Consider the following 16,407-nt stretch of genomic DNA (forward strand, 5'->3'; position numbering starts at 1 on the left):
ATCTATATCTAAAGGTTTATTATTACAAGAAAGAAAAGCCTGAGAGTAAGGTTATTAAAGTACAGTACGTTACATGCACCGAATCTCCCAGTTCTCGATGCAGGCTCTAGCAGAGATGTTGCAGCTGCTGGTTTAAAAGTTCTTATTGCACATCCTGCAATCAGGATGGGTTCACAGGTCTTCCGGGCTCTTCGATCCCTGCAGTGCTGCCTCTGGGATGAAGTGCTGAGCTGAGAACAAAATGGCATCGACCACATGGCCTCTTTATACCCCCTTCCTGGCCTCTTCTGGTCTCAGCTGGTCACCTGGTCAGAGGCCAATCTCTATGTTCCCTGCTGGCTGCTCTCAGCTGACAGCCCCCATTCTTTGGGTGTGTCCTTGGCCCATTGAGAGGCATTGTCCCACAGGCTCGGCCCTGCCCAGTGCTTAACCACATGCAGGGAAATCTTCAGTGTCCATACAAGTACATGCTGATAATTGCACACACAGACATTATACAGACACATGAACAGCGTACACAGGATTAGCAGATAATCAGCTCCTATTCAACACCTCACATGGCCCCCTCCTATACCATTTCTGGGGCCAACACCCCACCTATGGGTGCATCAGTGATCTGGCTGCTCCCCTCAAGATCCAGCAACGTGACACGCCCTGCCCGGCTCCTCACGCCCTGCCCGGCTCCTCACGCCCTGCCCGGCTCCTCGCGCCCTGTCCTGCTCCTCGCACCCTGCCCGGCTCGCTGCCCTCCTGGCGCCCTGCCCGGCTCCTCACGCCCTGCCCGGCTCCTCACGCCCTGCCCTGCTCGCTGCCCTCCTGGCGCCCTGCCCGGCTCCTCGCGCCAGCGCCCCGGCTCGCCGCCGCCCCGCACCGTCGGCACGCAGCCCTAACCCCGTCTCTCCCGCCAGTCGCTGCGCCGCCTGATGGACACGGAGAAGGTGAAGGGCTTCTGCCAGGTGGTGATCTCCTCCCGGCTGCGGGACGGCGTGTCCCACCTCATCCAGTCCAGCGGGCTCGGGGGGCTGCAGCACAACACCGTGCTGGTGGGCTGGCCCCGCAACTGGCGCCAGAAGGACGATCACCAGACCTGGAGGAACTTCATTGGTACGAGCCGGCCGGGCACGGCGGGGCGGGGGCGGGGGGGCCTGGTGCATGGAGGTGCGTCGGGGCATGGCCTAGTTGGAGGTGTGGGGGGGATGCCATGGGGCTGCCATAGACCCTCGCACACACCCACATGCACCCCCCCGCATGCACACCCCTGGGTGCCCCCCTCCACACACCCCCACCGCCATGCACACCCACAAACCCCCACATGCACTCCCGCCCATGTGCAACCCCCGTGTGCACTCCTCCACACACCCCCACATCCTCCGTGCACCCACCCCCTTGTGTGTACCCCGTGTGCACCCATACCGCATCGCACACCCGGATACCCCCGTGTGCACCCCCACGTGCCCCTGCACCCACCATTCTCACATGAGCCCAGCCAGCCAGACCCCCGGGTGCTGCCTGCAGGTGGGAGGGGGAAGGTCGGGCGTGCCAAGCGTGATGGCCTGCGTGTGGGGGTGGCTGGGGGGCGCTGGGCAGGCCTGGCGGGGAGGGCCGGGCACAGGGCCGAGGGGACGCCCGCTGGGTGCTCCTTGGCGGGGAGGGGCCGGGCCCCGCCCTGCCCTGAGCCACAGCCCTGCCCCACAGAGCTGGTGCGGGAGACCACGGCCGCCCACCTGGCCCTGCTGGTCACCAAGAACGTGGCCATGTTCCCGGGCAACCAGGAGCGCTTCTCCGAGGGCCACATCGACGTCTGGTGGATCGTGCACGACGGGGGGATGCTCATGCTGCTGCCCTTCCTGCTGCGGCACCACAAGGTACTGGGGGGCGGTTCCCGCCTTCGGCTGCCCCGACCATTCCCAGGGTCTGTGCCAGGCAGCCCTGGCTGCAGCGCCCGAGGCCGGGCCCCGGGCCCCTGGCTGACAGCGAGAGCCCAGGCAGCGAGCCCCAGATTTCACCCGTGGGCAGCGCCACAAGCAGCCTCCCCCAAGTAGGGCTGGGCCAGGCCCGGGGCAGTGGAGAAGCAAAAGTTACAAGGGGCTGAGGCCGGGCAGACCAGGGCCCCGGCCTGTCCCTGGGCGGGTGGACCCAGCGCAGAACATGGGGGCTCAGGGCCAGCATCTCTGGGGACCAGTGGGAGCGGAGAACACCCCACCTGCTCTCAGTCCCCGGTGGGAGCTGCTGGCATCACGGCGAGCCCAGCTCAAGCAGAACCGCCTTCCCCTGGCACAGAGCCCTGCCGCCCACACCGAGCGCTGCCCCCTTCCCCCGGCACAGGGCCCTGCCGCCCACACCGAGCGCTGCCCCCTTCCCCCGGCACAGGGCCCTGCCGCCCACACCGAGCGCTGCCCCCTTCCCCCGTCACAGGGCCCTGCCGCCCACACCGAGCGCTGCCCCCTTCCCCGGCACAGGGCCCTGCCGCCCACACCGAGCGCTGCCCCCTTCCCCGGCACAGGGCCCTGCCGCCCACACCGAGCGCTGCCCCCTTCCCCGGCACAGGGCCCTGCCGCCCACACCGAGCGCTGCCCCCTTCCCCCGGCACAGGGCCCTGCCGCCCACACCGAGCGCTGCCCCCTTCCCCGGCACAGGGCCCTGCCGCCCACACCGAGCGCTGCCCCCTTCCCTCTTCCCTGTCCCCAGCCTCTCTGGGCCCCCTCCCCAGGGCTGGGCCCACTTCGTGGCCCTGCAGACAGCTGGGGGGAGCGACCCCAGCTTCTGGCTGGTGCCTTTGTCCCCATGTCCCTGCTGGCGCTCGGAAGCCCCGTCCCTGCAGGGTTTCCTGGCCGGGGCGGGGCAGGTCCCAGGCAGCCCGTAATGAGCTGCCCAGACCTCGCGGAGGCCCAGATGCCGCGTGGGCCCTGTTCCGCCGGGAGCAGCGCCGGGATCCGTGTGTGATCCCTGCGCACAGCGCCAGGGCCCGCAGGCTGCTGGGGCGGGTGCCCCGGTGAGATGGCCAGGCGGGGCTTGGGGAGCCGGGCGCCCCGTGGGGGGGCTGCTGGCCCGTGGGCAGGCTGCCAGTGCTCCCTCGCCCGGCAGGTGTGGCGCAAGTGCAAGATGCGCATCTTCACGGTGGCGCAGATGGACGACAACAGCATCCAGATGAAGAAGGACCTGACGATGTTCCTGTACCACCTGCGCATCACGGCCGAGGTGGAGGTGGTGGAGATGGTGAGAGCCCCTCTCGGCCCGTTCCCGGCCTGGGCGCTGGGGAGGGGGAGGGGCTGAGCCGGGTCTGGGCACAGCCAAGGGCGTCCGCTCAGGGTGAATTGCTCAAACTCGGGGCTTTTTATAGCCCTGGACTGGAGACCTCTCCAAACAGGCCACTGCCAGTCCCAGCGAGCGCTCCAGCTGCCTGCCTGGCCAGCCAGAAGCCTCACGAGCAAAACCCCTCAACACCCCAGCCATGTTCATAACTCAAATGGCCCCGGGCCCAACATACAGGCCCTGGGGCCCTTTGGAGCCCAACCTCGCCTACCCCGAACGGGTGCATCCAGCTCCAAGAAACCAGCCACAGATCCCTGGTCAATTTCCCTCTGGACCTTACCCACGAACCACGCTGAGCCAGTCCTCTAGAATCTACAGCTAAAGGTTTATTACTAAGGGAAAGAAAAGCCTGAGCGTGAGGCTGGTAAAGTATCGTACGTTACATGCAGCGAATCTCCCAGTTCTCGATGCAGGCTCTAGCAGAGATGTTACAGCTGCTGGCTTAACAGTCCTTGGTCACGTCCTATGTCCGGATGCGTCCCCAGGTCTTTCTGGCTCGTGATTCCCTGTAAGACCCCTCTGGGGTCAGGAGCAGGATCTGAAGTCCCAAATGGAGTCGGCCACAGGGCCTATTTATATCCCGTCCTGGTCTCTTCCACGCGGGAGAGAGTCCCATGGTCAGTGGCCAGGCACCTGGATTCCTTCCCAGGTGGGTCTCGGGTACGTAAGAGACCGATTGTCCCTGGAGCCTCGCTCGTTAGCGTGTCCGTAGGCCGGGCACAGAGCGAAACCTCCCGTCTCCACGCAGAGTCCATGTTCCTAGCTCCACACAGAGAGCGGATACAGAACCCGTAGGAGGGACGCTTTCCTGTGACCCCTCACATGGCCCCTTCGTACCCACTTTTGGGGCGACCCCTCCCAGGGGTGCAGCAGTGCCCTGGCTGCTCCCCTTAAACGCGGTCACGTGACGCGGGGCGGCGTGTGACGGCGCGTCCTGCCCCTCAGCACGAGAGCGACATCTCGGCCTACACCTACGAGAAGACCCTGGTGATGGAGCAGCGCTCGCAGATCCTCAAGCAGATGCACCTGACCAAGACGGAGCGGGAGCGAGAGGTAAGCGGGCCCCTGCCCGGGCGGGCTGCCCCAGACACTGGGCCCCCGAGCCATGGGGCCTGCTCCGTGGCGGGGCCGGGTCTGTGCCCCCAGCTGGGCCCTTCCCCCGCCGCCTGCCCTCCCCCCCCCCCCCGAGCCTGTTCCCGCGAGGTCCCAGCTGGGCCCTTCCCCCGCCGCCTGCCCTCCCCCCCGAGCCTGCGCCCGCGAGATCCCAGCTGGGCCCTTCCCCCGCCGTCTGCCCTCCCCCCCGAGCCTGCGCCCGCGAGATCCCAGCTGGGCCCTTCCCCCGCCGCCTGCCCCCCCCCCCCCCGAGCCTGCACCCGCGAGATCCCAGCTGGGCCCTTCCCCCGCCGCCTGCCCTCCCCCCCCCCGAGCCTGCGCCCGCGAGATCCCAGCTGGGCCCTTCCCCCGCCGCCTGCCCTCCCCCCCCCGAGCCTGCGCCCGCGAGATCCCAGCTGGGCCCTTCCCCCGCCGCCTGCCCTCCCCCCCGAGCCTGCGCCCGCGAGATCCCAGCTGGGCCCTTCCCCCGCCGCCTGCCCCCCCCCCCCCCGAGCCTGTTCCCACGAGGTCCCAGCTGGGCCCTTCCCCCGCCGCCTGCCCTCCCCCCCCCCCCCGAGCCTGTTCCCGCGAGGTCCCAGCTGGGCCCTTCCCCCGCTGCCTGCCCTCCCCCCCCCCGAGCCTGCACCCGCGAGATCCCAGCTGGGCCCTTCCCCCGCCGCCTGCCCTCCCCCCCCCCCCCGAGCCTGTTCCCGCGAGGTCCCAGCTGGGCCCTTCCCCCCCCACCAAGCCTGCTCCTGCGAGGTCCCAGCCGGGGCTGCCGAGTGACCCCCTCCCCACAGATCCAGAGCATCACGGACGAGTCCCGCGGCTCCATCCGGCGCAAGAACCCCGCCAGCACCCGGCTGCGGCTGAGCGTCCCGGAGGAGCAGGTGGGCGACAGCGAGGAGAAGCCCGAGGAGGAGGTACGGCAGCCGCTGGGGGGCTGAGCTCTGGGGAGGGGAGCGTGTGCTGGAGGGCCAGGGAGCACCGCGGAGCCAGCGACCAGCAGGGGGGGCCAGTGCTGGGGGCCGGGGGGGTGCAGGTCTCAGTGTTTGGAGGGGTGTTGGGGGGGCGGGGGGGCAGTGCTGGGGTCCAGGGGGGGTGCAGGTCTCAGTGTTGGGGGGGGCCAGTGCCGGGGGCCGGGGGGGGTGCAGGTCTCAGTGTTGGGGGGGGTTTTGGGGGGGCGGGGGGCAGTGCTGGGGTCCGGGGGGGTGCAGGTCTCAGTGTTGGGGGGGCAGTGCTGGGGTCCGGGGGGGGTGCAGGTCTCAGTGTTGGGGGGGTGTTGGGGGGGCGGGGGGGCAGTGCTGGGGTCCGGGGGGGGTGCAGGTCTCAGTGTTGGGGGGGCAGTGCTGGGGTCCGGGGGGGGTGCAGGTCTCAGTGTTGGGGGGGTGTTGGGGGGGCGGGGGGGCAGTGCTGGGGTCCGGGGGGGTGCAGGTCTCAGTGTTGGGGGGGCAGTGCTGGGGTCCGGGGGGGTGCAGGTCTCAGTGTTGGGGGGGGCAGTGCTGGGGTCCGGGGGGGTGCAGGTCTCAGTGTTGGGGGGGGGCAGTGCTGGGGTCCGGGGGGGTGCAGGTCTCAGTGTTGGGGGGGCAGTGCTGGGGTCCGGGGGGGTGCAGGTCTCAGTGTTGGGGGGGGGCAGTGCTGGGGTCCGGGGGGGTGCAGGTCTCAGTGTTGGGGGGGGGCAGTGCCGGGGTCCGGGGGGGTGCAGGTCTCAGTGTTGGGGGGGCAGTGCTGGGGTCCGGGGGGGTGCAGGTCTCAGTGTTGGGGGGGGGCAGTGCTGGGGTCCGGGGGGGTGCAGGTCTCAGTGTTGGGGGGGGGGCAGTGCCGGGGTCCGGGGGGGTGCAGGTCTCAGTGTTGGGGGGGCAGTGCCGGGGTCCGGGGGGGTGCAGGTCTCAGTGTTGGGGGGGGGCAGTGCTGGGGTCCGGGGGGGTGCAGGTCTCAGTGTTGGGGGGGCAGTGCCGGGGTCCGGGGGGGTGCAGGTCTCAGTGTTAGAGGGAGTTGGGGGCTGAGGGAGTTTGGGGGTGTACAGTGCTCAGCGCTGGGGGGCTGTTGGGGGGCAGTGCCGGGGTCCGGGGGGGTGCTGGTCTCAGTGTTGGGGGGAGTGTTGGGGGGACGGGGGGGCAGTGCTGGGGTCTGGGGGGGTGCATGTCTCAGTGTTAGAGGGAGTTGGGGGCTGAGGGAGTTTGGGGGTGTACAGTGCTCAGCGCTGGGGGGCTGTTGGGGGGCAGTGCCGGGGTCCGGGGGGGTGCTGGTCTCAGTGTTGGGGGGAGTGTTGGGGGGACGGGGGGGGCAGTGCCGGGGTCCGGGGGGGTGCATGTCTCAGTGTTAGAGGGAGTTGGGGCTGAGGGAGTTTGGGGGTGTACAGTGCTCAGCGCTGGGGGGCTGTTGGGGGGCAGTGCCGGGGTCCGGGGGGGTGCAGGTCTCAGTGTTGGGGGGGCAGTGCCGGGGTCCGGGGGGGTGCAGGTCTCAGTGTTAGAGGGAGTTGGGGGCTGAGGGAGTTTGGGGGTGTACAGTGCTCAGCGCTGGGGGCCGTTGGGGGGCAGTGCCGGGGTCCGTGGGGGTGCAGGTCTCAGTGTTGGGGGGCTTTTGGGGGGGCGGGGGCAGTGCCGGGGTCCGGGGGGGTGCTGGTCTCAGTGTTACAGGGAGTTGGGGGCTGAGGGAGTTTGGGGGTGTACAGTGTTCAGCGCTGGGGGGCCGTTGGGGGGCCGAGGCCCCAGGGCGGCCCTGGGGAGCTGCCCCCCCCCCGCGAGCGCCCCCTCCCTGCCGTCCCCAGGTGCAGCTCATACACGACAAGGAGCCGGGGGCGTTCGGCGGCCCCCAGTCGCCCGGCGAGGAGCCGGAGCCGGCCCCCGACAAGGTGCATCTCACCTGGACCAAGGAGAAGTCGGCCGCGGAGAAGAACAAGGGCAGGAGCCCGGTCAGCCCGGAGAGCATCAAGGATTTCTTCAGCATGAAGCCGTAAGTGGCCCCGGTCGCACCCCAGCCCCTGGCGAGTCCGGCAGCGTTGGCACAGGCCTGCTGGCAGTGGGGCTGGCTCTGGGGCTCTGGCAGTGGGGCGCTGGCAGTGGGGCTGGCTCTGGGGCTCTGGCAGTGGGGCGCTGGCTCTGGGGGCTGGCTCTGGGGGCTGGCTGTGGGGTGCTGGCTCTGGGGGCTGGCAGTGGGGGGCTGGTTCTGGGGGCTGGCTCTGGGGCACTGGCAGTGCGGCACTGGCTGTGGGGCTGGCTGTGGGGGCTGGCTGTGGGGCTGGCAGTGGGGGCTGGCTGTGGGGCGCTGGCTGTGGGGCGCTGGCAGTGGGGCTGGCAGTGGGGGCTGGCTGTGGGGCTGGCAGTGGGGCGCTGGCAGTGGGGCACTGGCAGTGCGGCACTGGCTGTGGGGCTGGCTGTGGGGCTGGCAGTGGGGGCTGGCTGTGGGGGCTGGCTGTGGGGCTGGCAGTGGGGGCTGGCAGTGGGGCGCTGGCAGTGGGGCACTGGCTGTGGGGCTGGCAGTGGGGGCTGGCAGTGGGGCTGGCTGTGGGGCTGGCAGTGGGGCACTGGCTGTGGGGCTGGCTGTGGGGCTGGCAGTGGGGGCTGGCTGTGGGGCTGGCAGTGGGGGCTGGCAGTGGGGCACTGGCTGTGGGGCACTGGCTGTGGGGCTGGCAGTGGGGCTGGCTGTGGGGCTGGCAGTGGGGGCTGGCAGTGGGTGCTGGCAGTGGGGCTGGCTGTGGGGCTGGCAGTGGGGGCTGGCAGTGGGGCTGGCTGTGGGGCTGGCAGTGGGGGCTGGCAGTGGGGCGCTGGCAGTGGGGCTGGCAGTGGGGGCTGGCTGTGGGGCTGGCAGTGGGGCTGGCAGTGGGGGCTGGCAGTGGGTGCTGGCAGTGGGGCTGGCTGTGGGGCTGGCAGTGGGTGCTGGCAGTGGGGCTGGCTGTGGGGCTGGCAGTGGGGGCTGGCAGTGGGCGCTGGCAGTGGGGCTGGCTGTGGGGCTGGCAGTGGGGGCTGGCAGTGGGGGCTGGCAGTGGGCGCTGGCAGTGGGGCTGGCAGTGGGGGCTGGCAGTGGGTGCTGGCAGTGGGGCTGGCTGTGGGGCTGGCAGTGGGCGCTGGCTGTGGGGCTGGCTGTGGGGCTGGCAGTGGGGCTGGCGCCGGGTGCTGGCAGACCGGGAGGGGGAGGGGGCAGCGCTGTGGAAGGGGGCGGAGCTGGGCGCCGAGGGGGCTGGGCTCCGGGGCGAGGCCGGGGGTGCTGACGAGCTTCTCTTTCTCTCTTCCCCCCGCGCTGCCACAGGGAGTGGGAGACCCTGTAAGTCTGAGCTGTGCACGTCTCTTGTCCCGCTGTGCCGGGGGGCTGAGCCCCACACCGCCCCCTGCTGGAGGGGCCCCTCGCTGGGTGGGGGCGCCATGCCCGGCGTTTGGGGAACAGCAAATGGCCCTGCTGGTCCCGGCTCCACAAGCTCCGACCTCCAGCTCCCAACAGAGGAAAGCGGCTGAGCCGGGTCAGAGCCCCAGGACTGGCCAGTGCCCCGGGCTTGCCCCATTGCCGGGGGCTAGCGCTGCTGCCGGCACCTCGGGAGACCTGCAGGAGTCACCTGCTCTGCTCAGGCCTCCCCCTCGGGGTCTACACAGCCGTGTGGGCGGGGCTTTCTGTGCCCCGCCCCATCCGACAGCCGTGTGGGCGGGGCTTTCTGTGGCCCGCCCCATCCTACAGCCGTGTGGGCGGGGCTTTCTGTGGCCCGCCCCATCCTACAGCCGTGTGGGTGGGGCTTTCTGTTCCCCGCCCCATCCTACAGCCGTGTGGGTGGGGCTTTCTGTTCCCCGCCCCATCCTACAGCCGTGTGGGCGGGGCTTTCTGTGGCCCGCCCCATCCTACAGCCGTGTGGGTGGGGCTTTCTGTTCCCCGCCCCATCCGACAGCCGTGTGGGCGGGGCTTTCTGTGCCCCGCCCCATCCTACAGCCGTGTGGGCGGGGCTTTCTGTTCCCCGCCCCATCCGACAGCCGTGTGGGCGGGGCTTTCTGTGCCCCGCCCCATCCGACAGCCGTGTGGGCGGGGCTTTCTGTGCCCCCCCAGCCCACCCCAGCTATAAGGGCCTGGGCCCCGCCCCGCCCCTGAGCCTGCCTGTCTCCACAGGAACCAGTCCAACGTGCGGCGGATGCACACGGCCGTCAGGCTTAACGAGGTCATCGTGAAGAAGTCGCAGGAAGCCAAGCTGGTCCTGCTCAACATGCCTGGGCCGCCCCGCAACCGGAAGGGGGATGAGAACTGTATCCTTCGGCCACGCGGCCAGGCCGGGTCGGGGCTGGGGGCGTTGCTGGCTCGGGGACACGGGCTGAGTGTGGCTGGGGGGCTGCCCAACGCCTCGCCCCACTTGCCAGCAGCTGGGGTGTGGCACTGCCCCTCCCCGGTCCCAGGGGCCACCCCCTGCTGGGCAGGGCCATGTCGCTGGGGCAGGAGGAGCAGCGCCCAGAGCCCCAGGACCGGACTGCAGCCCTCGTGCTCTGCGCTGGGGCTCCAGGCTTTGGGCTGGCGTGGGGCAGGGCCTGGCGCGCTGGACAGAGCTGTGCTGGCTGCCTGGAGGGGCTGCAGCCTTACAACTGCCCCCGTGGGGCAGGGCCTGGCGCGCTGGACAGAGCTGTGCTGGCTGCCTGGAGGGGCTGCAGCCTTACAACTGCCCCCGTGGGGCAGGGCCTGGCGCGCTGGACGGAGCTGTGCTGGCTGCCTGGAGGGGCTGCAGCCTTACAACTGCCCCCGTGGGGCAGGGCCTGGCGCGCTGGATGGAGCTGTGCTGGCTGCCTGGAGGGGCTGCAGCCTTACAACTGCCCCCGTGGGGCAGGGCCTGGCGCGCTGGACGGAGCTGTGCTGGCTGCCTGGAGGGGCTGCAGCCTTACAACTGCCCCCGTGGGGCAGGGCCTGGCGCGCTGGACGGAGCTGTGCTGGCTGCCTGGAGGGGCCGCAGCCTTACAACTGCCCCCGTGGGGCAGGGCCTGGCGCGCTGGACGGAGCTGTGCTGGCTGCCTGGAGGGGCTGCAGCCTTACAACTGCCCCCGTGGGGCAGGGCCTGGCGCGCTGGATGGAGCTGTGCTGGCTGCCTGGAGGGGCTGCAGCCTTACAACTGCCCCCATGGGGCAGGGCCTGGCGCTGCAGTTGACTCAGTGCGTGTTCCTCTGGACACACATGCCCCGCACATAGGAGCGCGGGACGTAAGCCTGGCCAGTCCGGGTCAGGCCAATGGCCCTTCCAGCCCAGGGCCCTGCCTGCCCACAGCAGCCAGCGCCCGGCACCCCAGAGGGAGTGAACAGAACAGGGAACCATCCAGTGACCATTCCCAGCTGCCGGCAGACTGAGGCCAGGGACCCTCCCTGCCCAGCCTGGCTAAGAGCCATTGATGGACCCAGACTCCATGAATGTATCTAGTTCTTTTTTAAACCCTGTTATACTTTTGGCCTTCCCAGCACTCCTCCCCTGGCGAGGAGTTCCACAGGTTGACTGTGTGTTGTGTGAAGAAGCACTTTGTCTTGTTTGTTTTACACCTGCTGCCTATTCTTGTGTTTTGAGGGCTACGTCTACATTGGCAAGATTTTGTGCAAATATTCTTTAATGCAGTTTTTGCATTAAAGTATTTGCGCAAGAGAGCGTCTGCACTGGCATGAGCCTTTGCGCAAGAGCATCTGTGCCAGTGCAGACGCTCTCTTGCGCAAGAAAGCTCTGGTGGCCATTTTAACCATCGGGCTTTCTTGCACAAGAAATTCATGTTGCCTGTCTACACTGGCCTCTTGTGCAAGAACAGTTACACAAAAGGGCTTATCCCTGAGTGGGAGCATCATATTTCTTGCGCAAGAACTCGCGGCCAGTGTAGACAGGCTTTTGCGCAAAATCTTGCCAATGTAGACACAACCGAGAAGTAAATAGCACTTCCTTATTTACTTAGAACATAACACATGAACATAAGAACGGCCGTACTGGGTCGGACCAAAGGTCCATCTAGCCCAGTGTCCTGTCTGCCGACAGTGGCCAGCACCAGGTGCCCCAGAGAGGGTGGACCGAAGACAATGATCAAGCGATTTGTCTCCTGCCATCCCTCTCCAGCCTCGGACAAACAGAGGCCAGGGACACCATTTTATCCCCTGGCTAATAGCCTTTTATGGACCTAACCTCCAGGAAATTATCCAGCTTCTCTTTAAACTCTGTTATAGTGCTAGCTTTCACAGCCTCCTCTGGCAAGGAGTTCCACAGGTTGACAACACGCTGTGTGAAGAAGAACTTTCTTTTATTAGTTTTAAACCTGCTCCCCATTAATTTCATTTGGTGTCCTCTAGTTCTTCTTTTTAGGGAACTAATGAATAACTTTTCTTTATCGGCCCTCTCCACACCACTCATGATTTTATAGACCTCAATCATATCCCCCCTCAGTCTCCTCTTTTCTAAACTGAAAAGTCCCAGTCGCTTTAGCCTCTCCTCAGATGGGACCCGTTCCAAACCCCTAATCATTTTAGTTGCCCTTTTCTGAACCCTTTCCAAGGCCAAAATCTCTTTTTCACATCAGTTCACATCAGTCACATCAGCCCTCAGTCGTCTCTTTTCCAAGCTGAAACGTCCCCGTCGTCCTCATCTTTCCTACGGAAGCTGCTCCGGCCCCTCGTCGTTTTCATTGTCTGTTTGTGAATCTTTTCCGACTCCAGCCTATCTTCCGGGAGGGGCCGAGCACCTTTGCTCGCCGGGATTTCAGAGGCAGCGTGGCATCTTCTGTCTTACTCGCTCTCTCTTTCGTGCCGCGTCCCGTGCTCGTTGCTTTTCGGCGGTGGCTGCACTGGAGCAGGTGTGTGCCGGGAACGCCCCGGTGGCAGCCGCTAGCTCGGCGTGTGCGCCCCTGGGATGCTGTTCCCACGGCAGCACGGTGCCCTCGCCACCGCTCGCGTTCACCTGCCAGCGGGCGCCCAGTCACCCGGCCGGGCGAGAGCCTTTTGTGCCCACCCGCCCTGCCCCCGCTGCCAGCCTCTTGGCATCGCCTGCGCGTGTCCCGCCTCGTTCCCTGCGGCCGTGCCCCGAGGAATCCGTTAACGAGGGTCCCGGAACAGAGCCGGGGGCGCCGCTAGATACCTCCCTCCAGCCTGGACGCCCGCTGCTCCTGCCCCCGGCGCCGGCCTGTGCTCCCCGCCCCGAGGGGCGTCCCACGCAGCCCAGCTTCAGAGCCGGGGGCGCCGCTAGATACCTCCCTCCAGCCCGGACCCCCCGCTGCTCCTGCCCCCGGCGCCGGCCTGTGCCCCCCACCCCGAGGGGCGTCCCACGCAGCCCAGCTTCAGAGCCGGGGGCGCCGCTAGATACCTCCCTCCAGCCCGGACCCCCCGCTGCTCCTGCCCCCGGCGCCGGCCTGTGCCCCCCACCCTGAGGGGCGTCCCACGCAGCCCAGCTTCAGAGCCTGGCCAGCCACTAGATACCTCCCTCCAGCCTGGACCCCCCGCTGCTCCTGCCCCCGGTGCCGGCCTGTGCCCCCCCGCCCCGAGGGGCGTCCCACGCAGCCCAGCTTCAGAGCCGGGGGCGCTGCTAGATACCTCCCTCCAGCCCGGACGCCCCGCTGCTCCTGCCCCCGGCGCCGGCCTGTGCCCCCCACCCCGAGGGGCGTCCCACGCAGCCCAGCTTCAGAGCCGGGGGCGCTGCTAGATACCTCCCTCCAGCCCGGACGCCCCGCTGCTCCTGCCCCCGGCGCCGGCCTGTGCCCCCCACCCCGAGGGGCGTCCCACGCAGCCCAGCTTCAGAGCCGGGGACGCCGCTAGATACCTCCCTCCAGCCCGGACGCCCCGCTGCTCCTGCCCCCGGCGCCAGCCTGTGACCCCCCGCCCCGAGGGGCGTCCCACGCAGCCCAGCTTCAGAGCCGGGGGCGCCGCTAGATACCTCCCTCCAGCCTGGACCCCCCGCTGCTCCTGCCCCCGGCGCCGGCCTGTGCCCCCCACCCCGAGGGGCGTCCCACGCAGCCCAGCTTCAGAGCCGGGGGCGCCGCTAGATACCTCCCTCCAGCCTGGACCCCCCGCTGCTCCTGCCCCCGGCGCCGGCCTGTGCCCCCCGCCCCGAGGGGCGTCCCACGCAGCCCAGCTTCAGAGCCGGGGGCGCCGCTAGATACCTCCCTCCAGCCTGGACGCCCCGCTGCTCCTGCCCCCGGCGCCGGCCTGTGCCCCCCACCCCGAGGGGCGTCCCACGCAGCCCAGCTTCAGAGCCGGGGGCGCCGCTAGATACCTCCCTCCAGCCTGGACGCCCCGCTGCTCCTGCCCCCGGCGCCGGCCTGTGCCATGCGTTTGCTGGTCTCCACGACCCCCGGCCTGGCTGTTCGGTGCAGTCTGAGTGCGCCCTCCTTGCCCGAAGTGCCCTGCGGCTACGTCCCGCCTCCCACCGGCCAGTCTCGTCGGACACACTCCTGCGTTCCCATCGGACAAAACTCCCTTCCCGCCCCCCACGCTCCTCCCCCTGCTGCAAGACCCCTGCCGGGACAGATCCCTTTTCTTCCAGCAAGCGGGACGCTGAGCACCCCTTTTACCGCTGCCTGGGGGTCTGTCTACACTACCCCGCTAGTTCCAACTAGGAGGGTAATGTAGGCATACCGCACTTGCAAATGAAGCCCGGGATTTGAATTTCCCGGGCTTCATTTGCATAAGCAGGGAGCCGCCATTTTTAAAACCCCGCTGGTTCGAACCCCGTGCAGTGCGGCTACACGGGGCTCGAACTAGGTAGTTCGAACTAGGCTTCCTATTCCGAACTACCGGTGCACCTCGTGGAACGCCCCCCTGATGCGTGGAATGAGGAGTACCGGTAGTTCGGAATAGGAAGCCTAGTCCGAACTACCTAGTTCGTGCCCCGTGTAGCCGCGCTGCACGGGGTTCGAACCAGCGGGGTTTTAAAAATGGCGGCTCCCCGCTTATACAAATGAAGCCTGGGAAATTCAAATCACGGGCTTCATTAGCAAGTGCGGTATGCCTCCATTACCCTCCTAGTTCGAACTAGCGGGGTAGTGTAGACATACCCTGATTGCGGAACTCGCCTGAGCCTCCTCCACCGGGACCGTCTGGGGCAGGAGGCGGGTGCGGGGGGACTCGCGTCTGGTGCAGGAGGCTGGGTGCGGGGGACTCACGTCTGGGGCAGGGGGCTGGGTGCGGGGGACTCGCGTCTGGGGCAGGGAGCTGGGTGCGGGGGACTCGCATCTGGGGCAGGGAGCTGGGTGCGGGGGACTCGCGTCTGGGGCAGGAGGCTGGGTGCGGGGGACTCGCATCTGGGGCAGAAGGCTGGGTGCGGGGGACTCGCATCTGCGGCAGAAGGCTGGGTGCGGGGGACTCCCGTCTGGGGCAGGAGGCGGGTGCGGGGGACTCGCGTCTGGAGCAGGAGGCTGGGTGCGGGGGACTCGCATCTGCGGCAGGAGGCTGGTGCGGGGGACTCGCGTCTGGGGCAGGAGGCGGGTGCGGGGGACTCGCGTCTGGGGCAGGGGGCTGGGTGCGGGGGACTCGCGTCTGGGGCAGGAGGCGGGTGCAGGGGGACTCGCGTCTGGGGCAGGGGGCTGGGTGCGTGGGACTCGCGTCTGGGGCAGGAGGCGGGTGCGGGGGACTCGCATCTGGGGCAGGAGGCGGGTGCAGGGGACTCGCGTCTGGGGCAGGAGGCGGGTGCGGGGGACTCGCGTCTGGGGCAGGAGGCGGGTGCGGGGGACTTGCGTCTGGGGCAGGAGGCGGGTGCGGGGGACTTGCATCTGGGGCAGGAGGCGGGTGCGGGGGACTCCCGTCTGGGGCAGGAGGCGGGTGCGGGGGACTCGCGTCTGGGGCAGGAGGCGGGTGCGGGGGACTCGCGTCTGGGGCAGGAGGCGGGTGCGGGGGACTCCCGTCTGGGCCAGGAGGCGGGTGCGGGGGACTTGCGTCTGGGGCAGGAGGCGGGTGCGGGGGACTCCCGTCTGGGCCAGGAGGCGGGTGCGGGGGACTTGCGTCTGGGGCAGGAGGCGGGTGCGGGGGACTCCCGTCTGGGGCAGGAGGCGGGTGCGGGGGAGGTTCAGGGCTGGGACGGGCTCAGGAAGCAGGCTCTGGCTGGACACTCTTTCATTGAGACGGCTTCCGGGTGGCGGAGCAGCGGGGTTAAGGCGGCTCGCTCCTGCCCTGGCCCCGCACCGCTCTGGAAAGCAGCTGGCATGTTCCTCCACGGCGCCATGTGCTGCCCCTCCCACAGGCGCGGAGCCCACGGCTTGTACTGGCCACGGGTCCCCGACACCGACCAATGGGAGCCTCAGGAGCGGTGTCTGCAGGCAGGGGCAGTGTGTGGAGCCCCCGGGCTGCAGGGCCACGCCAGCCACGCCAGGAGCAGCAGTGACCAGAGGGAGAATGGTTCCGGCCACGCCCGGGCAGGCATCTGAGAACTCCCGCCCCCAGGAACGCCATTGAAGCCGGAGAGAGGCATGAAACCGACGAAGGGGCCAGACCAGCCACACCCCAACTAAGCCACGTTGCCAGCAGGGGGAGTAACGACCCCCCACGGCGTGGGTAGGGTCGGGAGACGTGGGTGAAGGCCAGTGTGTTGTGAGCGCGACAGGGACTCGCATTGCCAAGCTCCGTGTGTGGAGACGGGGTATAGGAGTGCCGGGGGGGACACCCTGATGTCAGCGCCCCGCCCCCCCCACACTGCACAGCAAGCAGGAGGCTCCCGGGGGCAGCTCCAAGGCAGAGGGCAGGCGTGGCAGGACGGGAGGGGGGGCAATTGAAGTGCCAGCGCTTGAGAGCTCCCTGGCCACGCGCATCAGGAGCCCTGGCGGTGCGTCTCGACTGCTCTCTCAAATCGAAGCAGGAGGCGCGCGCTCCGCAAATGGCGCATCTCACGCTGGTTTCATTTCAGAACAGGCCGTTTCCACATTTGGCACGTCTACAAGGCACCACATTTCAAAAGAAAGCCCCATGTCGAGCCAGCTCATCCTGTGGAACGAGGTTTACAGGGCTGCGGAACTAGCACATCCGTTAGTTCAAAAATCATTCCGAAATCGCGGCCACATTCCCTGGACGCGGGGGAGCTATTTCGGGATGGCCGGCAGTT

The 16,407-nt window shown here is 68.5% G+C and overlaps 1 protein-coding gene across 1 annotated transcript in view; it reads left to right on the forward strand.

Moving 5' to 3' along the window:
- SLC12A5 (solute carrier family 12 member 5) overlaps window positions 1–16,407 on the forward strand; it is a 59,788-nt gene that overhangs the window by 39,179 nt on the left and 4,202 nt on the right. The window contains exons 14-20 of the mRNA XM_075916196.1: window positions 909–1,104; window positions 1,696–1,865; window positions 3,085–3,216; window positions 4,258–4,365; window positions 5,205–5,327; window positions 7,175–7,359; window positions 9,493–9,626. Of these exons, the coding sequence (XP_075772311.1) occupies window positions 909–1,104; window positions 1,696–1,865; window positions 3,085–3,216; window positions 4,258–4,365; window positions 5,205–5,327; window positions 7,175–7,359; window positions 9,493–9,626 (1,048 nt within the window). The remainder of the gene's footprint in view (window positions 1–908; window positions 1,105–1,695; window positions 1,866–3,084; window positions 3,217–4,257; window positions 4,366–5,204; window positions 5,328–7,174; window positions 7,360–9,492; window positions 9,627–16,407) is intronic.

Source organism: Pelodiscus sinensis, unplaced genomic scaffold (assembly GCF_049634645.1).
Source record: "Pelodiscus sinensis isolate JC-2024 unplaced genomic scaffold, ASM4963464v1 ctg98, whole genome shotgun sequence".
Lineage (NCBI taxonomy): Eukaryota > Metazoa > Chordata > Testudines > Trionychidae > Pelodiscus > Pelodiscus sinensis.